General features: G+C 33.2%; 1 protein-coding gene across 2 annotated transcripts; it reads right to left on the bottom strand.

The window, feature by feature from the left end:
* Positions 1-18211: 18211 nt before the first annotated feature.
* LOC132754514 (antiviral innate immune response receptor RIG-I-like) lies at positions 18212-25816 on the bottom strand. Of its 2 annotated transcripts, XM_060745157.1 has the most exons (6): positions 25712-25816; positions 25336-25498; positions 24737-24823; positions 23723-23892; positions 21780-21921; positions 21331-21554 (listed from the first exon to the last, which is right to left on the bottom strand). In XM_060745157.1, exons 1-6 carry the CDS (start codon positions 25799-25801, stop codon positions 21466-21468), a joined length of 741 nt encoding a protein of 246 aa, XP_060601140.1. In that variant the 5' UTR covers positions 25802-25816; the 3' UTR covers positions 21331-21465. The 2 variants fall into 2 exon arrangements, with proteins under 2 accessions (XP_060601139.1, XP_060601140.1); XM_060745156.1 differs by lacking the exons at positions 23723-23892; positions 24737-24823; positions 25336-25498; positions 25712-25816 and adding exons at positions 18212-20693; positions 20950-21117 and having other exon boundaries at positions 21317-21554; positions 21780-21920.
* Between the last annotated feature and the right edge of the window lie 351 nt (positions 25817-26167).

Below are 26167 nucleotides of genomic sequence, written 5' to 3'. Positions count from 1 at the left end.
TTTATATTTTGTTCTATATCTAACTAGTCTGCAAAATCCTTCTTATTTTAACTTGTCTGCAAAATTCAACATTAATTCTGTCTGCAAAATACAGATTACCCTTATATTCCCCTATCATTTTATAATTTGTTCTAATTCTAACTAGTCTGCAAAATCCTTCTTATTTTAACTTGTCTGCAAAATTCAACCTTAATTCTGTCTGCAAAATACAGACTTTGCCTTATAATCCCCTATCATTTTATAATTTGTTCTATATCTAACTTGTCTGCAAAATCCTTCTTATTTTAACTTGTCTGCAAAATTCAACATTAATTCTGTCTGCAAAATACAGATTACCCTTATATTCCCCTATCATTTTATATTTTGTTCTTTATCTAACTAGTCTGCAAAATCCTTCTTATTTTAACTTGTCTGCAAATTTCAACATTAATTCTGTCTGCAAAATACAGATTACCCTTATATTCCCCTATCAATTTATAATTTGTTCTATATCTAACTTGTCTGCAAAATCCTTCATATTTTAACTTGTTTGCAAAATTCAACCTTAATTCTGTCTGCAAAATTCAAAATTACCCTTATATTCCCCTATCATTTTATATTTTGTTCTATATCTAACTTGTCTGCAAAATCCTTCTTATTTTAACTTGTCTGCAAAATTCAACATTAATTCTGTCTGCAAAATACAGACTTTGCCTTATAATCCCCTATCATTTTATATTTTGTTCTATATCTAACTTGTCTGCAAAATCCTTCTTATTTTAACTTGTCTGCAAAATTCAACATTAATTCTGTCTGCAAAATACAGATTACCCTTATATTCCCCTATCATTTTATATTTTGTTCTATATCTAACTAGTCTGCAAAATCCTTCTTATTTTAACTTGTCTGCAAAATTCAACCTTAATTCTGTCTGCAAAATACAAATTACCCTTATATTCCCCTATCATTTTATATTTTGTTCTATATCTAACTTGTCTGCAAAATCCTTCTTATTTTAACTTGTCTGCAAAATTCAACATTAATTCTGTCTGCAAAATACAGTTTTTGCCTTATAATCCCCTATCATTTTATATTTTGTTCTATATCTAACTTGTCTGCAAAATCCTTCTTATTTTAACTTGTCTGCAAAATTCAACCTCTTATTCTGTCTTTACTTTATCTATTAACTTAAAGACATATACATTACTTCCTACTGTGTGATAAAGGGATTAAGCCAATCACTGCTGGATTATACAAGGATCACATTTAGACGATGATGTATATCACAGTAATTGTATAGGTGACAGGAAACAACAGCACAGGGGGTTCAATACACATCAACATATTGCATGGGAATAATTTGCCTTTAAAGCATCACCCTATATATAAGGGATGAACTGCTTTTATATTTATGTTATACATTTGTTTTTGATAAAACAAATCTTTTATGATAAAAATTAAATGGCACAACAAGTTGATCAAAATTATATATGCACAAAAGTTAAAGTTCTAAAAATTTTAAAATTGTACCTATACAGAATCAGAATGGCCCACAACTTCAAAAAATCCACAAATTTCCCTTTCAAGAAATTGGTTAAGCACAGGATTTATCCGGAGTGGAAAAACAACACTAAAACATTTCTTTAAATTACTCAAACTATTCCAGACAAATATTATCTTCTGTGGAAGTTTCCATAAACAACAGCCTGTAATGATCAATACACACAAGATAAAAAAATAAATAAATTTTTAATGAAATATATTAATCCAATTTATTTCACAAAAATTACCAACTTATAAGGTCTTTGATTTCTCGGGAAACCCCAATATAACACCTGAATCTAATATTTAAAATTTATGAGAAAGATTGTAATTTTTCAACCCCTTTATTTTACAGTAATTTTTTCAAGTTTTTCTAAATTATATAAAACCAAACTTAAGATCAAATAATATAAACAAACATATTAATTGTAAGTGATTATTAAAATTAGATTAATTATCCATAAAAGCATGTTTGTAACACAATAATGATTTACTTTTAATAAACCAATTGGCCAAGTGTGCTAATTGAATGGTTTAGCATTAATATCAAATAGCTTTAATTTATAAAACTTGAAATAATTGTTCTATTATCTTAAATAAAACATGTATTCATATACATCAAACAGTTTGAATTATTTGTCACACAAGCATATTGCCCTTCATTACTATGTTTTGTTTATGTGACAAGTATCTATATCATTGATTTACTTTGATTTTAAATGCTTTTACTCTTTATTTCATTTTTTTGGATACAATTTATATCGTTTGTTATAATCATTATTTTTTTAATTATATTCTTATTTTTTTATGAAAGCATAAATTAACAAAAACACATCAAATCAAAACTATATTTTTTTCAAATTTAATAAAGTTTTGCAAATTAATTATACTTTCTAAATGGCATTACTTCAATGTAATTGCCCATTCACACCTTTTGACCAGTTGACAAGGGATTAAACATCCCCTATATAATCTATATTGTCTGCAAAGTCTAAAATCCTTCTTTATTTAACTTGTCTGCAAAATCCCTCTATGTTTAACTTGTCTGCAAAGTCGTCTGCAAAGTATACCGACCCCTTCCTCCACCAATAAAAGCTGGAAAAAAATCGACGAAAAAATCTCGGCGGGACGCTCTAGGATGGCCCGACTTGAGTGTACGGTCGCCCATATGGGCTTCCCGGCGGCGACCTTAAATAAACGCATAAAAAAAAAAAAAAAAAAAAAAAAAAAAGTTGAAGAGCTCAGTCTTGACCAGAACTTCAGAGGCAAAACCCCGTTTTGTTGAGATACAAATTTGAGCGGAAAAATTTATAAGTGCCGTCTGCAATTTTACGTACTAAAGTAATTAAACTATTCTTGATAAATAACGATTTATTTATTCAGATTAAACAGTTCTGAGCTATTTTCTAGATATTTAATCTTTATTACACGTTTTTTATTAACACTTTACTGTTTGAAATAGATTATTTAACTGCTTGTTAAATTTGGTCACGGTTCACTGGTACGCTATTTTTCCGTGTTGAGTATTAAAGAAGGTACACGCGTTAGACATTAAGATACATTAAATTAAAGGAGATAATTATAATTAAGAAAACGGTTTTAACATAAATAGAACTTGAAAACTCTTGGTCATTTCTATTGCAAACTTTTACTTATTTACATTATCGTATTGAATCTGTTGCTGAATGATAAAAATACAATTGTGCTCATGAATATGTTGACAATTTATTATTTTGTTATTGTAACATTGTTATAACCAAATAAACTTGCAATTTACTACTGGAATAATTACTACTGGAATAAACAGTGTTTAAATCTTACAGAGAATTTATTTATCTATGTAGAGATAGTGTTCTGTTAAAGTCATAAGTAACAGAATGAGCAAAGTAGATATAGAATAGTAATCACTATAGAAGTAAACTGTGTGGAACCAACCAACTCCCTTTACAGACTAAATTATTAAACCTCTACTGAGAGACCACACTACCGAAGGTTTTTACCTCACGGCCTAGACCGTGACATTTAATGGTGGCAGCGGTGGGATCTGATATTTAACATCCTGTCAGATCCTGTGATAGAATCTACTCTTCCATAGCGGACAACTATTTTATGTGTGATAACATAAAAACCCTTCTTTAGCGGACAGATATAAAAAAAGATATTATTATAATACCAGTATGTCAGAACCAAGAGCAGTAGATAGCGAAGGTGTAATAACCTTTAGAGAGGTCCAAAGTGATGGTAACAATGACCAATCATATGATCATATTGGAAATGATTCATCCAATGATGTACCCCCTGTGGTAAGCAACCACTTGCAGTCAGAAACCTCAATAACTGAATGTAGTCCTAGTATGAGAGAACCTGATTGTGCACCAGCATTTTTTAGTGAAGTAACCTCAGTTCTTAAGAGTGTTATCAATGAATTGAAAGACCTGAAACAGTCATCTGTACACCTCAGGCCTACCCCAGGTCCAGGTTCGAATCCCTTTTGCCATGATCCGACTAATAGATATGATCCTTGCGCTCAAGAATTTATACCGCGTACTAATAATACCAATTTCAGGGATAATTCCGAACACCAAGAGACACAACAAAGACGTTGGGAAGGTACCTCTTATCAGAGACCACCTTTACAGAGAGATCAGTCGTTTTACCCTAGAATTCAATCTCAGTTTGATGATTTTAGCTATCGTAACCCTAACTTTGATGAGTATAACGGTGATGTTAACCAGTCTAGTTATGATAACATGTATCCTGCGGCATGCAACAGAGGTAACATGCAAAGGTATCGAGCTGCGAATGATGCCGTTCCAGTAAAAATCTCTCCTTTTACAGGTACAGAAGATTGGCAAGTCTGGGTAGCGCGTTTTGAGGCAATAGCTCAAAGAAAGCGATGGACAGAAGATGATATGCTAGATCAATTACTTCCAAGAATTGAAGGGCAGGCAGCTAGTTTTGTTTTTTCGCAACTTCATCCTACAACATTACAAAGCTATAAAAATCTAAAGTCAGAGCTGAACAACCGTTATAAGAAAATCGAGACGGCAAGGTTATATGCATCACGTTTTAGCAAGCGGTCACAAAAGGTTGGTGAGACAGCGGAAGCGTTTGCTGCTGAGTTAAAAGTCCTTTACGACAAAGCGCATGGTTATAGAGACAAGAGGACTAGAGATGAAGACCTTGTACGACGTTTTCTTGATGGTCTCCGTGATGAAGAAATACGATTTTCAGTCGAGTACAATAAAGAGCCTGAAACCATTGATGAAGCAGTTTTTCACGTGGTGAACTTTATTCAGACAAGAAATATAAGAGCGGTAAATAATAGAGAAAACTTGAGACAAGCAAGATGGCATAAAGAAGAGCCTGATAGTAACAAGATAGAAGAGAAAACTTACTTTCATAAGCAGAAATTCTACAATGATAAACATGATAAGAAGCAAGTTGGTAATATGAGACAAAACCATCCAACATACAGAAATCACAAAGATCAAGATGATCAACACACACAGCAACAACTGTTGAAAAAACTCATAGAAAGAATGGATAGGATAGAAAGTAGGTACAATGATAATCCAGCAAAGAGTAATCCAAAGCGTAGCCTAGAATGTTATAATTGTCATCGTATAGGGCATTTTGCACGAGATTGCCCGGAGAAAACAGCTGAACAGAAGCATATGAGTCGCGAAGAGAGAAAAACGAAAGATCCTTTAAACGAGAAAGGACCAGCTCTTGCGGCCAGAGAGAGGTCCTTGTAAAACTGGTAGGCCGGAACGAAATTGATGTAGATACCGAAGAAGTGCAAGAAGAAGCCTTAGAGGAAAATGAAGGAAAAGAGTCTGCTGAGACTGGTATGGGGCCAGTTATGGACCAGAGTCATGGGTTGAGATTCCCGGGGAATCAAGATACACATGAGTGGGGTCAAAGAAAAGCAGAAGATAGTTCCTTACATTTTGCCGAAGGTGCTGAGAGGCCTGTATTGAATCAAGGTCATGTGGATAGATTCCCGGGGAATCAAGGTACTAATGAGAAAGGTTCAGATAAGGCAAAAGCACGTATTAGCAATAATGAGGCAACAAAGGAAAAGAGTCATATCAAGAAATGTCGAGGTATGAGTGACGGTATTTACATCAGAGGTTCAATTGAAGATGTCAAGGTTATCTTTACAGCAGATACAGGGGCATCTAGAACAGTTATATCTACAAGGGTCTATGATAAGATACAAAAAGAAGGAAAACCTGAGTTGAAGGACTCAACTTACTTAACAGGTGCAGGTGGAACACCTATCCAAGAGTATGGAAAGGCTATGTTCAATATTAAGCTGGAATCATATGAAACAAAGGCAGAAGCTATAGTGGCCAACATCGAAGATGATGTCCTGCTAGGGTACGATATATTGAGTGGTCAAGGTGGCAGGTCAGCAGATCTTCTTTTGAGTAAAAATGTAATTTCTCTTAATGATGTTGAAATTCCTTGTTTCCAAATCAGAAAAGGCAATAAAATAAAACAGGTGTCAGTAGCACAGGATATTGAAGTGCCAGGAAAAACTGAAATGCTTGTTGATGTATATGTCAATCGAATAGAAGCAGATGATTATGATACACAAGCAGAATACCTTGTTGAACCCTTAGAGAATTTTACAAACAGATATCAACTTGTAATGGCAGCAACACTTGTAGATATTAACAGAGCAACAACATGCAAAATCAGGGTACTTAACCCATTTAATTACTCCATCGAACTGAAACAAGATGCAGAGATTGCCAAAGCTGAAAAGGTTGATTCTGTGTTGAATACTGTAGCTGAAACTGAAAATCCTGATGAGACGGAAAATCTTAACCGAATAAGAAAAGTTGACAGCATGCCAAGAAAGATGAGCCATATAAAGTTGCCTTTTGAGCCATCGACAGAAGATAAAATTCCAGAACATCTAAGAGACTTGTTTGTAAGATCAACACGAAGAGTATCTGAAAATGAAAAGCAAGCTATAGCTGGATTACTTGTTAAGTATAGTGATATCTTTTCGAAAAATGAATGGGATATTGGACTCACCCACCTAAATGAACATGCAATTGATACTGGAGATGCCAAACCCATCAGACAGAGGCCAAGGCGTGTCCCTCTTGCTTTTGCCAATGAAGAAAAACAAGCAATTGAAGATCTTCTCAAGAAAGGTGTCATCCAGAAAAGCACCTCACCTTGGTCAAGCCCAATTGTTCTTGTGCGAAAGAAATCTGGCGCTGTAAGACCGTGCGTAGACTATCGCAAGGTAAATAGTCTAATTAAGCAAGATGGATTTCCTTTGCCGAGAATACAAGACTGTCTGGATGCTGTATCGGGTTCGAGCTTCTTTAGTAGTTTCGATTTAACTAGTGGATATTTCCAGATACCGTTAAGAAAAGAAGATATTCCAAAGAGTTCTTTCGTGTGTAAATATGGCCAGTTTGAGATGACGCGTATGCCTTTCGGTCTATCGAACTCTGCAAGCACATTTCAACGAACTATGGAATTAGCTCTGCAAGGTTTACAGTGGGTCACATGCCTTGTATATATTGATGACATCATCGTTTTTGCAGCTGATTTCAATGAACATCTGTATAATGTTAATGAAGTCCTTGAAAGAATAAGAAAGTCTGGCTTGAAGCTAAAGCCTGAAAAATGTCAACTTCTTCAGACCGAAGTAGTCTTTTTGGGGCATGTAGTGTCAAGTAAAGGTGTTAGTCCTGATCCGACAAATATCGCCAAAATAATTCAATGGCCAACGCCTCAAAATGCAAAGCAGGTTAAGCAATTTGTTGCGACCGGTTCGTACTACAGGCGATTTGTTAAGGATTTCGCAAAGATTGTTCGACCATTGATAGAACTGACTAAGAAAGATAAAGTTTTCAAATGGGACTCAGCTTGTGAAGCGGCATTCTGTGAAGTAAAGCGAATATTGACGAGTCCACAAATAATGGGTTATCCACTGAATGACGGCGGTACCTTTTATTTAGACGTTGACGCGTCGGGTTTCGGTCTTGGGGGAATACTTCATCAAGAACAAGGAAGTCGCGAGCGCGTGATTTCGTATGCAAGTAGATCCATGAATAAAGCTGAACGTAATGTAAACGTATGTCAGGATGGATAAAATAATTACAATTCTTTTAAAGTTTTCTAAGTTTATAACAAGTATTTCGGCAACAACAGTGTCTAGTGAGTTAATAATACTGGATATAAATACATACCAACTTACAAGTTTGGATAACAATGTCGTTTGTAAGATGTTTACTGTATTTGAACTTTGGCGGTTTTAAAACTTTATTTGCATTACTTGGAGGTCAAGACCGAAGTGACAACATTGGTTGGATTCCGACTTTTATAAGGTTCGAGGTTTGAAATCCACCAATGAAACAACAGAAATCCGGAAATCCTCCAATGGACAGACAGCCGGATTTCTGAATCTGAAATCTTGGATTTCAATGGCGGCCATATTGAAATCTCATATAAAATCTACATTCGAAAATCATTAATATACAAAAACATGTAGTGAATACTTAAGGATTTCTGACCTTAATCAATCATAAACTTTACATAAATTACGTTCTTGAATTGAATTTGACTGAAATTGATATTAACAATAAGAAATATTCAATATAAAATATGAAGTGACAGATTTCAAAGATGTCTGTCATTGGACGTCTGCTACACAGAAAAATGTAAAGAGAAAATCAGTTTTCTGCTATACAATAAGGTAAGTTTAACATTTCTATCAGCTTAAATTGCAAAGTCAATAAGTGTTAATACAGTGTTCCTTCAGATCAATCAGGTAAGTGAATCTTTATATCTTGTAGAAGTCAACAATAGATGAAGCTATAGGATTTCACAATGTCACTTGGATTTCATTATAAGTTCTGTTGTAAGTACATTTCAGAATAATGCTAGACTGTCAGATCCTTACACATCCCCTCCCTAAGTCTTTAAGACTGATATTACCTGAACTTTTTATACTGTCCGAAACTTTTGCTGTTCTGTAATTATTATTACTTTATGTGATTATAGTATATGAAAAGTTTATTTAATCAGATAATGTAAATGTCCTCAGTCTTATCGTAGTTTTTATGTCATGCTTAATTATTCTATTCAATTCCTAGGTGTTGATTCTTCAGATGCGGAAATGTCAAGATTTTATTCAGATGCGAATTTTAACACCAGCAATTTGTTTTAATATATCTTCCAATTCTTTAGAGTGTGATGCTGCTTCAAGCTGATACATGTATGTGTCATACCAAGTTTTGACTACATGTATTTCTTTAAGCTTCAAAGATGTTTCCAATAGTAACCTAGATGGCTGATACTCACGTGGTAGCGGTTTGTTTGGAAGCAAATCAAGCAATTAATATGTATATTTATAACATACAGCATACATTCATACACAATTACTTTAGATTGAATACTACATATCTCCTAGTCCATTTTAAAGCATTGAACAAATTTCTGAAAGTCTCCTTATTCTGGGTACTGTTTTTCTAACCCAATGTCTACCAGTCATTAAGTTTCCCATAGAATACAGCAGCTTCACATTATAGAATCACACACGTTAAGACCAGACTCTCATGGCCATTAACACACGTGACATCATCCTAATGAAGTCACAATTGTCATCTCATCGTAATCCCTGGGTGATCAGGCCAGCATTACCGTGTCCCGCTTTCCATTCCTCCAAAATTAATTTTATCATCCGTGAAAGGTGTTGTTATCTATGGTCATTCTTAATACACTTTTAGCATAGTAGGTATTCTTTCTTTTGTTTTGCCCATCTGAGATATGCATGTATTAGGTTCACAGGCTACCATGCTTACTTTTCCAAAAATATATATAGGTCACCTATTGAAGTGCAAGTTCCATCGTCACTATTTTGTTTGATTACTATAGTTTGTTCCATTCACTTGAATGCATGATGAGTCATTTAAAGCAACACCAATTACTATTTGAAGAGAATTGTCTTTGTAATTAGATTAAAAATAATAAAACTGGCAACATAAAGTGTTTGTTTGGTACCTCTAAAATAACCCACATTGATGTTTGTACCTTTTCGGATACAATAACTTAAAAAGCAGAACAATTATCTGAATGTGTACCTGTCCATTGTTGGATATTACCATCTAAAATATTAAGTCTCTGATTTTCCATATCAGTTGTTTTCACATTTTTTCATTAAAAGTCTTGGTCAATGATGCCTTGGGAATGTGAGTTTTGCTACTTGTAACCCAAAACACTTTCATATGTTTGTATAATGCTGACAGCATGATCTATAGTACTACAGTTTTTTTCGATGCACTTATACTGAAGCTCAGGGCACAGGTTATTGTACAATTGATCTAAAGCCATTCGCTCCTGTGCATTGTAACTCAGATCAGAATATGCTTTGCATGCAAGTTCGGAGAGAGCATCTGCAAAAGACGCAATAGATTCTGTTGGACCTCGTTTTCTTGCTTTCAGAGAAGATACCCACACTTGTTGGTCATACTTGTTAGTAAATCTATTTCGCAAGGCTTCAACCAGGCTGCGATAGCTTGATTTAATGTCAGTAGGAAGTCTTGAAATGAAAACTTGGGCTTTTCCCGTCAGACAGGACCTTAAGGCTAAATTCATGCTATGTAAGTCCCAGCATCCTAATTCAGCATTTATTTCAAAATGATCTATGAATTCTTCAAAATTTTCATCTCCACTAAATGATTTAAGTTTAATGTTTGGCCCTCTTGGCAACATTTTCCTGGAAAGTCCATTACGTCTGTCATGGTGTTTCGTCCACCTTGATGGTCTACCCCTTGGAGGGGGACTTCGGTCTTGACCTGCGAGCGGTTCTTCATCATTTGTGTCATACTCATCCAATGGAGAATCAGCTCTTTCAGTTTCAATATGAGGATGTGGCTCTTCATAGCCCTGCCTTTCATCATTCAAAGCTCTGTTGTTATTATTCTGACAAAATTCTATTTCAGAATCTGAAGAGTCTGCCATAATGTGTGTTAATCCAATGTAAATACTGTTTAAATCTCTATTTGCTGTTAGTCATAGATATAAGAGTACAGTTTATTCAAGGAATATAATAATGTTGCTGTCAGTTCATTTGTATGTTTCTCAGTAATAAAATTTTCTTCACAAGTTGAAATGTTATTTTTTTTATGGATGGATGGATGGATGGATGAGATGCACTTGTCTGGTCCGTTTTATAGGATGGTAAATAATTTAGACCATCCCATTACTTCTGACACCATTGTAAACGTATGTCAGGATGGATAAAATAAATACAATTCTTTTAAAGTTTTCTAAGTTTATAACAAGTATTTCGGCAACAACAGTGTCTAATATATAAATACATACCAACTTACAAGTTTGGATAACAATGTCGTTTGTAAGATGTTTACTGTATTTGAACTTTGGCGGTTTTAAAACTTTATTTGCATTACTTGGAGGTCAAGACCGAAGTGACAACATTGGTTGGATTCCGACTTTTATAAGGTTCGAGGTTTGAAATCCACCAATGAAACAACAGAAATCCGGAAATCCTCCAATGGACAGATGTCTGTCATTGGACGTCTGCTACACAGAAAAATGTAAAGAGAAAATCAGTTTTCTGCTATACAATAAGGTAAGTTTAACATTTCTATCAGCTTAAATTGCAAAGTCAATAAGTGTTAATACAGTGTTCCTCCAGATCAATCAGGTAAGTGAATCTTTATATCTTGTAGAAGTCAACAATAGATGAAGCTATAGGATTTCACAATGTCACTTGGATTTCATTATAAGTTCTGTTGTAAGTACATTTCAGAATAATGCTAGAATGTCAGATCCTTACAGTAATTACTGTGTAACAGAACAAGAGTTGTTAGCTGTAGTATTTTTCGTACAATATTTTAGGCAGTATCTTCTTGGTCGTAGATTTGTAGTTAGAAGTGACCATAAAGCACTAACCTGGCTTTTTAGTTTACAGGAACCAAATGGCAAGATCGCAAGATGGATTGAGATATTGGCATCGTACGATTTTGTTATCCAATACCGTCCAGGAAAGCAACAGGGACATTGCGATGCTTTATCAAGATGTGAAAACCCTAGAGACTGTACCTGCAATGAAGTCGATATGAGTGAACCCCTTAAATGTGGCCCTTGTCAAAAATGCAGAAGAAGAGCTGAAATCATGTCGCTTAAGCCTAATCCTAACGTCTCTGATCAGGAAGACGACATAAGTAAACAAGAGCCAAGTAGTCATGTTGCAGATGAGGTACAAGCCATTAGGACAGTTGAGCCAGGAACCAGTGGGTTACAAAGCAGTGTTAAGAGGGGAAATAATTTGTTTGGTTTTTGTTTACCTGAAACCATGCAAACAGCCCAGAGAAATGACCCAGATATTTTACTTATTGTGAAAGCCCTCCAAGAAGGTCAGAAACCAAAGAGTGAAGATATGGTTGACAAGAGTCCCGCAACACGCCATTATTGGATTTTATGGGATTCGCTGACTTTGACAAATAACGTACTATACAAAACTTTCTGTAAAAAAGATGGTACTGATGAATATACGCAGATGATTATCCCGCAAGCATACAAAGAGACAGTTATAAAGCTAGAACATGACTCGCCAGTCGGTGGTCACCTTGGAAATCGCAAGACGAAGGCTAAAATTCAAATGCATTATTACTGGTTTAACATGAGAGAGGACATCCGACTACACATCCAACGTTGCGACATCTGTGCAGCTGATTTTAAGCCACAAAAACCTCCAAGAGCACCATTAGGAAGACTTAAAGCTGGAGCGCCTTTGGGATTTGTTAGCTGTAGATTACATAGGTTCATTTCAGTTACACCTAGAAGTAATAGATATATATTAGTGGTAACTGATCACTTTTCCAAGTACGTAGAAGTGATTGCAGTCCCAAACCAGTCAGCAGAAGAATGTGCATTAAGAATATTGAATGACATCATTGCTAGGTGGGGTACGCCCTTAGCAATTCACAGCGACCACAAGGCCCGCGTTTGAAAGTTCCGTATTCAAGTCTCTTTTGCCAATGCTGCAGATAAAGAAAACTCAGTGTAGTGCCAGAAACCCAAGAGGAAACGGCCAAGTTGAGCGATTCATGAAAACCCTAGTCAAGATGGTGAAGGCTTACCTAGTTGGAGAACAGGACCAATGGGACCTTTATCTAGGATGCTTGGCAGGTGCTTATCGGTCAACTCCACATGAGTCTACTAGAATGTCTCCAAATCTTTTGACGATTGGTAGAGAAATCAGGTTACCAGCAGACTTAGTTTTTGGTCATGTAAACGAGACTGAAAGCGAAGTGCATAATCTTGGGGATTATGTATTAAATATTAAGAACAAGATGCTTCAAGCACACGAAGTAGCCAGAAAATATCTTGGGAACAAATGCCAAAAGAAACAAAGAAATTTATGATGCCAAGATGTCATTCACTGAATATGAAGAAGGCGATCTAGTATGGTGTCTCCATGAAGTTAGAAAAGTCGGTGTATCACCAAAGCTTGAAAAAGCTTATAATGGTCCATATGTTATTAAGGTGAAAATGTCTAAAATCAACTTTATCATTCAGATAGATGAGTTTGGAACAGAAAAGATGGTTCATCATAATAAACTCAAGAAGTACCAGGGAAACAATTCTCCAAAATGGGCTATACGACTTTCAGATGCTTTAAAGAAAAGTTGTAAAACGACCAGCAATGTACAAAAGAATTAACTAAATGACATATAGATATATTAAACTGACTTTGTAGTACATTTCAAAGCAAAATTTATATGTTAGATGATAATAAAAGTGTTCTCATTTTTTTAAATATTGGAAATATGTAAAAACTGTTAAATATTATTGTATATGATAGACATATGCTTGTATAGCAAATGAGTTTTTCTTAATATTCATATACATAAATTTGGTAAATGTGTGATCCGTACACAGAGAACTGAAGTGTAATTAACACTTGTTTATTTAAAACAGTATACCAGATACATTGTAAACAGTTGAACAATTGACATAAAAAAAAATTAGTGACTTCCTGCGTCTAATATTCATTGTATACTATAACAGTTAGTAAACTAACAGTCGAAACTGCCCTGCAGGGTTGTAAACGTATTTATAAAATCAATAAATAATTTAGTATATTTGAAAGACATATTCAAAATGATGGTTACTGTCCAAAATTAGGATAACCGTGTATTGTATCACCAGACGTGTCATTCGTATAAAACATATCGTGCGTAGAGAACAGAAGTACCTTCCAGTTTATTTTCATGGCGGTAACATATCCGATCCCCACATGTACCAGTGACCGTGTAGATGTCAAATCATATTTTCAAAATTTTTATGAGTGTTTCCTGGTCTGTGTATTTTCAGTTAAGATGTCGTTAACACAGTTCAAAGGTAGAGGGAGAGCCTACAAGTGCGTGAGATGCGGCAAGGTGGATAGAAAGGGAATAATGGTGTCACACGTTCTGAAACACCATGAGCCATTTGATCGAGTACCTTATTCGTGCTCGTTTTGTTCCTTCAGATGTACAGACAAGAAGTCCCTATTAGACCATATTAAGAAGTACTCTAGGCATCGTGATGAGGAAACCAGGTTTGGTCAACCGGATTATGGCAAGATATTAAAGATGGCCGAAAATCCTTACGTTATAGGGGTGGACGACATGGTACAGCTAAGCAAAGAACTGTCAGTGCAGTGGCATGGGAGGCACTTAACACCAATCTGAGAACCCATTAGAACGATTCGGAAAGGTTATTCGAGGGAAGAAGAGGATGATGTCATCATGTCAGGTGGTTTGGGCCTTTGCCCAAAATGGTAGTTCACTAGCACTCCCTTCTAAGGCTTTTCCAGCAAGCAGAAACGTCTGGTTTGATGTGCTGGAAATCCGAACGTCGCAATTACGCTACGCCACAGCTCTAATTTCGCAACAAGGCACCAAATATGCTACTCAAACTCGCTGTTTACAACAGCAACAACAACAACTACAACAAACAGAACCTTAAACTAGTCATTCCAGTAACTACAATTTGTACCTCTAAGTCATACCACATATCCTACCATATACAGAAGTGGAAACTTGAACAACAACAAACAACAGCAACAAGCTTTTCCTGCCAACGCTTGAATGACATACCCACTCAGCTAAAATTGGTCAGGGGTTGGAAACAATAAATCCAAACGATATAAAAAACAGTCTTGAATCCTACATAATGAATCCATTAAATACTCCAAAAACTAAACAGAAAAACTCCATCTCAAACACCACTACTTGACGAACATCCGGCATCTCAGTTACTTCCACATCTTCATCTCCAAACGTCTGACTTAGAACCGATCCACTCTACAAGGAAGCAATGGCAGATGAAACTGAACCTCAAAGAAAGAAACAAAAGACTGAAGAGAAAACGACACAAGATGAAAACCAACCAGTAACGGTAACATGTGCGACATCATAATGAAAGCAGCCAAGATGATATCAGATGCTATCGACTCGAACACCAGGGCTGTACGTCAGAGTGAAAAAGCCATAAATAAGGTCAGCGAAGAACTTGCAAGGATAAAAAGAAATGTGAATTGCGTCAAAGAATTGTCACCCAAAAACCAAACGAATTCGAAGAAAATAAGGAGAATTATACACAAAACAAGAAGTCAACCCTGAAAAGTGTCGTTAAAAAAGCATAATATATGTATGTATATAATAGTTAACATTTATAAACTGTGGACACTGAAAAGCCATGAAGTGAAATAAAATTAATCATTTAATATTAAAGAAGTGCTTAAAAAACTGATTACAACATAACTGACATCGAATTATAATGCTGAAGGTGAAATATTAAATAAACTGTTGAATTTATAACTTAAAGAGAAGAATTGAAAAAGTATATATAACTTTAACATGCATTTTACAGTGAAAATATAAATTGAAGTGCTAAATCAATGGACATTTGAATAAAATTATGAAAGAGTATTAATTAATTAAATTAAGTGACTTGTGAAATATAAAAACATTGCATTGAGGCGATTGACTGGATGAGTATTGTAACATAATAAACAGAAATTAAATTGTAGACTTGTGAAATGAAAGAAAAAAAAACATTTGAACTGGATGAATATGATATACCGTGTTGTTAAACAAAATCATATAACAACACAACTTTAATATGAAGAAGATGTAACAGGAACTAGCAAACAGGAACTTTAAACTAAATTCTGTGAAATTTACTTGCGACACTAAACGTCATATATGTGATAACATGGTTTAACATGTTTTTAGTGACCTTGAAGACATTTATTGAAATTTTGTTATGTAGTTATGCTACATATTTTATATAGTTTTCTCTTAAAATGATAAAGAAATCTATAAATTAAAAAACAGACCTTCATGAGAAAATGATCTCAAAGGACAATTGGTTATCAATTGACAGTATTATGTGCTTAGTAATTGATTTCATTATTTATTATAATATGTGTGTTTAATAGTTGGAATTATTTAATTGTTAAATATTTTAAGAATTTTACTTTTAAAAATTATTAATTTTGATTGATGGCAACAGGAGTTTAGCCATAGAAACAAAGGGGTAATGTAGTGATCTGAAATTTTCAACTATAACATGTAACATAACTGAACTGCATGAACTCAAACTCCTTACCTTAATTGACTCGAACTTTGAGAAGTTATTTTTCTTCTAATCTTTAATAGTGAGGATATGTTGACATTTTCTAGCCATAAAACTTATATAATGAGCTGTGTTTTACTAGAAATCAAAACACCAACCCATGTATACGGGTTATGAGCCAGATTTAATCTATCCTATTTATCCAACATGTTTTCCTTGTTTTATCCTCCATTTTCACGATGTGCAGCTCAATCTAACTTCTGAGGGAAATTGTCACTTTCACTTGTTACCTGTGATTATAAATCCTATTGTTATTGTTTAATAATTATATAAGTCACTGTTTTTGCCAAGTAACAATGTTTTAATTCCATGTATTTTTTGTAGTTATGATCCGTTTTCTTAGAAAAACGTGCTTCCACTTTCACTTGAATATGCCATTTTGAACTGTTTCCGGTACGTTACTAGGGACGACCGGCTACAGCTAATTTATTGACGAAATTCTGCGATCGGATTTTGTTGTATTTTTCTTCATTGAAAAAGGTATAACTTGTTTAAGAAAAATGCCATAATATGTGTAAACAAAATGTTCTATGTCCATTTTTATTATTTCATAGGTCTAAGAGTCTATGTTTAAATTTCTAACCGTTTTGGTAAATCAACCAATATTTCTTGGTCGGACCAACCACTTTTTGGCTCCAACCACAACCACTTTTTAGTAAACCAACCACTTTCAACCACTTTATTTTGGTTGGGATTTGTCTGGGTATAAAAGGGCCCGGATTTTTGGTTGAAGAGCTCAGTCTTGACCAGAACTTCAGAGGCAAAACCCCGTTTTGTTGAGATACAAATTTGAGCGGAAAAAAATTTATAAGTGCCGTCTGCAATTTTTACGTACTAAAGTAATTAAACTATTCTTGATAAATAACGATTCTATTTATTCAGGATTAAACAATTCTGAGCTATTTTCTAGATATTTAATCTTTATTACACGTTTTTTATTAACACTTTACTGTTTGAAATAGATTATTTAACTGCTTGTTAAAATTTGGTCACGGTTCACTGGTACGCTATTTTTTTCCGTGTTGAGTATTAAAAGAAGTACACACGTTAGACATTAAGATACATTAAATTTAAAGGAGATAATTATAATTAAGAAACGGTTTTAAACATAAATAGAACTTGAAAACTCTTGGTCATTTCTTTTGCAAACTTTTACTTATATTACATTATCGTATTTGAATCTGTTGCTGAATGATAAAAATACAATTGTCTGCTCATGAATATGTTTTGACAATTTATTATTTTGTTATTGGTAACATTGTTATTAACCAAATAAACTTGCAATTTACTACTTGGAATAATTACTACTGGGAATAAACAGTGTTTAAATCCTTACAGAGAATTTTATTTATCTATGTAGAGATAGTGTTCTGTTAAAGTCATAAGTAACAGAATGAGCAAAGTAATATAGAATAGTATTACTATAGAAGTAAACTGTGTGGGAACCAAAACCAACTCCCTTTACAGACTAAATTATTAAACCTCTATTGAGAGGACACACTACCCCCGAGGTTTTTACCTCACGGCCTAGACCGTGACAAATTTAGTAAAATTGATGTATGACAGATTATATGACCCAATTTAACGTGTTGTTATATATAACATAACATTACATCACATAAATTTTACTTAGCATGTAACACATTGTACAATCTTTATAGTCAACATGGTGAGGGGAAATGTTAATTATGGTGTGATATAATCCGAAATGCTCAGCGAGGGTTCCATTGCAAACAACCGTTTATACACAGCTAAATAACCTGTCGAGAATTCTTATAACAAATAAGTGTACAGCAGACTTTCTTAACTTAAAGAAAAATGAAATTACAACATAAACTTGTAATTTCTGTATGTAAAAAATTTTAAGTTGTACAAGAATGGCAAAAATGCACTAACAACAACATTATAGAGGCATACAATTTAACTGATATAAAGTACTAAAAGAGTAACTCATGAAAGTTGTATACTTATGTACTTATGAGATTAACTAAACTTAAACATGACAAAGGGAAGAAAAAAGAAACACTGAAATTCACCGTAAATATAATTATGAAAAAAGGATATCTCTATATATTAAAAAGAAATTATCTTTTTGTTTCTTGTTTTTTTTAATATACGAATTAAGCACTCCCGAAATAGTATAGAAATATTCATATAGCTTTTTTTTAATATAGGTTTGATTACATAAATCGCTATCATTTGCATGTACAAAAGTATGAACATTTTCAATAAATTCAGTAATTTTTACCAAATTTTATTTCTCAATGAAATGAAGCTATACGATTAATGGAGAAACAATTTCGACGTGAATATCCGTTCACATCGTTAAAGCAACACAACACAAGATGGTTAAATGAAAATTTCAAGTTTCACTTTGAATCGATATACTTTGTATATATGTATGCGTGTGCTATTTATTAATTGTATCTGATTAGTTCAGTCTGATTGACCTGTACAATTGTGGTAGACTTACTGATAATTTATGATAACATATATTAAGTACGAAATATAAAAATAACCTGCACCACCCTTGTATTAATCAAGCTTACGTTAGCAATATATTTTATAATGGATTCTATAGAAATAACCGTTTAGCCCGTGAGTTCTTGATTACTTTTGCGAAGTGGAATCCAAAATTAAAGACCATTATGGAAAATTGCAATTTTAGATACTTACCTTGACAATCAGCATTTACACTTTAATCGACATAACGTCACCATCTAATCACACTAAGTTTTATGAAGGCATAAAATCAAACAGCAATAGTAACTAAATAATACAACTTTAAACGTTTTGTAAGTTTGTTTTGTTTGTTTGAACGCCGATTTTAATTATCATAAATAGTCTTCAGTAATTTATCTCGAGGTTCGAAAGTAATCGTGAATTAAACGAATTTGAATAAAACGTAATTATTTCTGTAATCGGGGGAGGGGGGTCGAACGGTGTTGCACCACGATATGAACACTCTTTACAGAGTATGCAATACTTAATATGTAATCTTGATACCAATTAATATACAAAATTTTTTGAAAGCAAGAAATTAGGACTAACAAGTACATACTTGCTCAATAACGGTAACTTTTGCCCGAGAAGGTACAGTATGTATTACATGGTATGTATTATATGTACTGAACGTTTGTAACGTCGCTTCCATTTATATAATCTTTCTTCACCACTGGTGTCAATTCATTAAGTAATTTTCGTTTAACCTCAAATATAGCAATTCTCTTTTTTATCAGTTTGTTATAACGATGTCTAACATGGTTCATGACTTATACAAACCGTTGTTTACAATATAAACATCGCTTCAATATAATATTTCAACCGTTTATACTGAGCAATTAAATTACTTGTCTGATATCCAAATAAATAATACCACTAAATTCAATTTCTATGATCATGAATTTTGAATAATGTATTTACCAAATGAATTTTCATTGCCAGTAAGTGCTAAAAAAATTACTTATTAGAGCAATATACAAAAAGCTTTTTCACAAATTAAACACTGGTAAGCAACAAATATACATGAACTGAATCCTATTTCAAAATCATTTCAAAAACATAATATCTATGATTTATTTAAAGTTCTAATCAATATCTACATTATGGATCTAAAAATTCCTTTTAATTTTTTACAACAAGGGCATTCATTTAATAAAAAATAATAACAAATGAAACAATATTTGAACGATGACATGGTAGACATTACCTTTAAAATCAAGAAAAACATTAAATATTCATTAACATTGTAAAACATTAATACCCCTACATTATAGATATTATAAATACTTGTCATCCCGAAATTTAAGTACTTTAGTACATATATGGTTTAGATCTTAAATTTTATTTCGTCTTTTACACGAACAATTATAATTCCTCTGGACCTCCTAGCAATCTGGGTAGATCTTCCAACTTTATTTCAGGAACAGCGTATGGTACATCGATCCATTTTTTGTAGGTACTCACACCATGTGTACGCAAATTCCTAAACTTGAAATTGATGATTTTTAGGATCATGCAGTCTAAGCAATCTCTTTGTCCAATTATACCCCAGTCTATTGGGCATTTCTTGCAAAACATCTTGTATTTTTTGTGTAGGCCGTCATATGTTTTCGGCTTCTTGTGTTCTGTTTTTGTAATCTTGTCAGCGAAATTTTTATCAATTACGATATGATCATGTCCAAGCTGCCTTACATCAGAGACATAACAAGCAAAAGTGTTGCATCTTCCACACAAAATCTCGTAATCTTCATCAGACTTCCTTCCCTTTTTCAACTTCTCAACTTCTGCTTTAAATCTGTATTTATGTGTTTCTTCACTTTGGTAGGCATTGACTTTCATACTGATGAATTTTGGATCCAACTGTTTTACAGTATTCATGGCCCTATACATCATTGCAGCTTTGTATGTATTTATCATTTCCTGTTCTACTACTTTATCACTTCCCATAGTGATTGTTGTCGCTTTTTTCTTACGTGCACGACCTGAATAATTATGTTATTGATAAAACAAATAATATGCTGACTTAAAAGTATGCGTTTAACGGTTCTCATATATGTCCATTAAAAATTTTGAATGAAACATGAATTAGTTATTTTGACAGGATAAATAACGTTGAAATATCACCGATACATGCCTAAAAGACTTAACAGGGCGACTCTAGTTTGTTTAAGAACAACTTGCTGATTTATCAATAAGGAGGTAATAGTTTCGATACAAATGTTTACGAAAGTTCAATACCTTTCATTTGTATTTTTGTTATTTCATCTCCGGAATACTCGTAACTAAGAACAATATTACAATCAGGAACATCTATACCCTCATTCCCAACAGATGTGCATACTAGTACTTTGAATAATCCACTGCGAAACTTGTCTAGTATCTCGGTTTGTTGACTTTCTGTCATTCCTGTTTACAATAATGAAAATCATATATAAATAACACATTGCCGTTAATATGAAAAATAAACTAGTAAGGGGTTTGGTTAGTCAAGTTAGATATCAAAGACCACGTGTTAATGTCCTTATTAAAATGAATTAAGAAAGAATTATTATTTTCAACCGCTCTAGTGCTTCGCATTAATAATAGAAAGTTAAAATTGTCATACCGTCATCTCCTCCACGATTTTCCTTTCCATATAATGGACTCGCTTTTACACCACTACTCTGGAGATCCCTGTCCAAAAATGCAGCAAGAGATCTGCAAGTAGCTCTTGCTTTCACAAAAACCATGGCCCGTGAATCGTCCCCTTTGTCATCAAGCATCTTCCCGTAAGGTGTCGCTCAAAATCCTCACATTTGGATTTTCTGTGTTTTTCCCTTTAACGTTTATTGTTTTCTGCACATCTGACAATTAAAATGGGTGAAATCAATGGTTATTCCTTTTTAGGATTTTGAAGATAAACAGATATATTTCCCAACTATTATTGTATATCATAGATAATGGCACCATTTCCTTAATTCTTTGCATCAAAATTAAAAGTGATATTTTAATATACTCCTGATAAGTTCGTTACACCAACGATAGCTAACTATCAATTATTATATTTAACAATAAAACGATGAACCTACTTTGCAGATTTTTGAACAGCTCCTTTTCCATCTCAGTTAGTTTGTCTTTGTTTTCCCCTTCAAGTTTGTGTTTTTCAGCCAAATACTTAATGACATCTCTCGAAAGCAAGAGTTTGTTAACCTCTAGGGCCGAGTTATAAATCTGATCGATTTAAGAAAAAAAAACGTATTATATCATTTTTAAATTTGCATCTATTATACTATAGAATATGACAGTATGAGGGTCACGATGTCCATGGATCGCTCCTCTGAGATACATTGTTAAAAGCGGTCACACTTTTAAAATCTAAAGTCAGTAATGAGGTCTATTAGGGTTTGTCATCTTATCAAGGCTGTATACATATTTGAAATATCTGAAATTATCTATTACCAAATGCTGTATGACAAATATCTAAGTTCTTGGACAATAAGACATAAGTCAATGAGTTTGACTCTGTAAGCACATATAAACCACCATTGCAAGAACAAGCTTGTACTCCTGTCAAGGTGATTCTACATGCCAAATGATGAGAAGACTTTTAACACATGTTTACTTTATGAATATATGTAAAGTAATTGACTCTGTACTTCATATCACCGAGTGAAATTTCATTGAAATTCCTTCAATACTTATAAGTTATTCTGCGGACAAACATCATTAAATATTACAGAGGGACATGATTCAAAAACTAAGTAATGCAGAGTTATTAATCTTTGACACTGCACTTTCCATCCCTCGTCTCTACAACTGTTTGAAATTTGATATAAATAATAGTTTAGATGTTTTACACAGGAAAAGCCTTATTTAACATTTTCAAGTTTCATAAACGGAGCATCAAGCAAGGTAGAATAATGTGTTTTCACACTTCACGTCCTTTCACCGATATCTGTCAGTGTTTGAAGTTTATTCAAATACCATTCTCAGGACAAAGGAAGCTAATTTTAAAACTGATCAAAGTAGAGTTATGGTTCTTTTACACTTCCTACTTTGAGTATTTAAAACAGTGTGTAGCTTCAATACGAGATGATTAAATCTAAGTTATAAAGAGGTATGGTTATTTCACACTGCACTTTTTTCAAGTCGTAGTTTCAATGAGGAATCACTGATAGTTTAGAAATTATACTCGAAGCATATTAATATGCCGTTATTGTAAATGAATACATTTATAAGTTTTCAGACAATTATAAAAATACCATAATATACTGAAGGACTCTTGAAATAGCACACCAGTTGACACAAATATCTCTAATGTAGACAGTTTACTACTGAAAAATGTAAGTTTTACAACGATCAATATGACAAAATTGCGGCGTGTGCGAATAATTGGGCTAAATAAAAACGCGGAGCTTATCTCCAGGTTTTTGTCGCTTTTTACTATACCAATATTAAATGTGACATGGCGATAAGCCCACACACTGCCACTTTTACTTGTCACATAGTCTTCATGTTATCATCATTTGATTAAAATTTCATGAAAATAAGATTATGAAAAACTAGTACTCAATAAGTATTCAATTACTTTTCTTAACTTTACCCGATACAGATGCCTTGCTTGTTTTGATCTAAGATTTGACTAAATGTTCATAAAAAGATATAGCATGTCATGGGCTTCATAAATTCGCTTATGTAAGAGAAAGGCAATCCCAGCATGAATATCTAAACTTACTTTATGCCAGAAATGACCTAAAAACATACTGGTACCGTACATATGTTAAGTTGAAATGTTGGGTTGTTAAGGTTCACATTTCCTTATTTTACTGCTACTGAAGCATTGTTAGGGAACACAAACTAACGATCTTTCAAACCAGCTAAAACATTGTCTTGTTCTATATCTAAGGATGATAAAATGCAAATATTTTCAACCGGATATGATGAAATTTTAAAGTAATTAATTAATTGATTTATGTACTTTCCCATTATATGATATATATATATACACCTAAATTTTTTTCCAGAAACTTACATTCAAGTATTTTGCACAACTACTTATATCTCTGGACACATCATAGTCATCCACCTTCAAAAGTGCAGCTCTCATTACATCAACTGTCCATTTATTGTATTCTTGAGACTCTCGGTCACATGGCTGCTTGTCCATGAGATCAATCATATCAGGTTGCATCAATGAATTGTCTAAAAATTAAAAACATGTTTGATCATTTTTTAATGCTCTTTGTGCATCACATATATAATACTACACGTTTGTAACGTCCGTTTTCATTGGTGAATCGCGACGTTTATAATAGTTTTTTTTATAATACGGTTGCTGTGAATTTGTGAAGAAATCTAACTTTATAAATTCGTTATAAATATTCCTGACATGTTATATGGCCATATTTTAATGGTTGTTTGCAATATAACCCTGGCCTTGCAGTTCGGGTTATATTTTCAAAGCTTCGTTTATATGGGGCCATGTTACTAGTTAAATATCTTTATAACTAATAGTTTACACGTATCACAAATATAACTTTTTGTTAGACTAGAGAAAAACCTTTAAAATTTTACACCGGAAGTGTAAAGGAATTCAATAAGATCAAGTCCACTACAGTGACAATTTAGAGCTCCCTTAACAAGAAGTCTTTCTTGCTGTTCAAACTTTATGACAGCATTTATATTGTACATATCATTTAGTATGCTGTAAAAAGTAAAAATTATTACGAAAAAATCCCTTGAATATATAGTAGGTAAGATTGTCACAATCTAATAGTTAACTCCTGAAAGAGTCGTTACCTAGGACGTTTCTGTTAATTAAACTCATGCATACAGTACGTAAAGTAAACAAAATGTCCCGAAATAAAATATTATGATGCTATTTGAAGAAGCTGATAAGGAAATATACAAATATATTATTTCATGAAGGTATTTTGGAAGCATTCATGTACAAAAATAAAACATTTATTTTTCAAACTACAAACATACTACTATACATATGTCTCGCTTTATCCGAGAACACTACGATTGCTTATAGAATTTATACCTTGCAACATATCTTCAGTTTCTTCCATTGCAGTCAATATAAAATGTTTACAAGGGTCATCTTTCTGCTTTACAAGCTGTATTGTTTCTATAAAATCATCAAAATGGCATTTTGTGGGTATAAATTAGCTATAATGCATCTAAAAACAAGTTGTAAAGTATAAAATTATTATGAGGATTGTTTATTCATATCAAACATTTCAATGATTAAGATGACATTTTAAAAATAGTCTTTATAAACATAACACTAAATTATTTTAATAAAATTTTAGGATATCCTTACAAAGTCTAACAGGGAAGTCATTGATAACATTATGTCTTTCCAAAAATTAAAATGATATATAGATTTTATTTAGCATGATTATAAACTTGTTCTTGAAATACGTTTGATTCTTATCTTTTCTCTGCAAAATAATTGTCCCTGTTTCATTCATTGAAATGAATCTCATCAACGGACATTAATAATATTTAATTACTGCCTAAACATGTTGTTCTTTGTGGGTTCATCATGTACATTTATTGTTTTCTTAAATAAAATTCATGTATAATATCTGTAGAGAATATTTCTTGAAGTTTTAAAATAAATAAACGCATATATACCTTCATCAGGAATGCTCACATGTTTCTTGAATTCTTTAAAATTTCTTTCTACCGTTGAAATAATTCTCACGTCCAGACAAGCACATACCCTCAGAATGTAATCTACCGATTCCTGATCTGTTCGAGATTTGCCGACACCAATTGAGGCTGTCAGACCTACTACCTAAAGTTTAACAAAAAGACAAACCATGTATATTCTTTTACGCAGAAAAGGAAAATGTTTAGACATAGTGATGAAATTTGCTTAAACAACAATAAATCTTCAATAAAGTAAAGAACAAATATGTAACTATTTATACTTTCATTTTAAAGTTCATTATAATGTGCAAATGTTTAATAGGTTGAATGAACATCAGTCGACAAATTATCAAGTAACCTGTGGCATATCTTTTTTTTGTTTTGGATTTTCCACTAGATATTTTCTCATTAGCGTACTGTAAGGCCATCTCCTCTCGTATGGTGGCATTCGTCAAGTATCAACAAGGAAAATTCTGACAAGGCTTTTTATGACGTTGTCTTCTAGATTATTTACAGAATTTGAGGTGTGAAACATAGTATGTCGTAAGTTTTCTAAAAACATGTTTAACATCCTAGATTGGTCATCTTCTCCGGTTATTAAACGAGTCTGCAAAATAAACATATTAATTAGATAAGCTATTATTTTTATCAAAACGTTTGCCAATTGACACCAGTTTAAGCAATATGCAAACCTTGACACTAAAACGTATTTAAAATAAAGGTCCCGACGTTCCCAGAAAAAATAAACTAATATTGAGTTAAGTTATGTGGCAGCTTAGAAAATTATTTAACATCTGCCAATGTAAGAAGTCAG

This window comes from Ruditapes philippinarum, unplaced genomic scaffold (genome assembly GCF_026571515.1).
Source record: "Ruditapes philippinarum isolate M1 unplaced genomic scaffold, ASM2657151v2 ctg5937_1_1_1_1, whole genome shotgun sequence".
NCBI classification, from domain to species: domain Eukaryota; kingdom Metazoa; phylum Mollusca; class Bivalvia; order Venerida; family Veneridae; genus Ruditapes; species Ruditapes philippinarum.
Note: the sequence above shows the minus strand (reverse complement) of the source record. Positions and strands in the feature narration are given on the sequence as shown.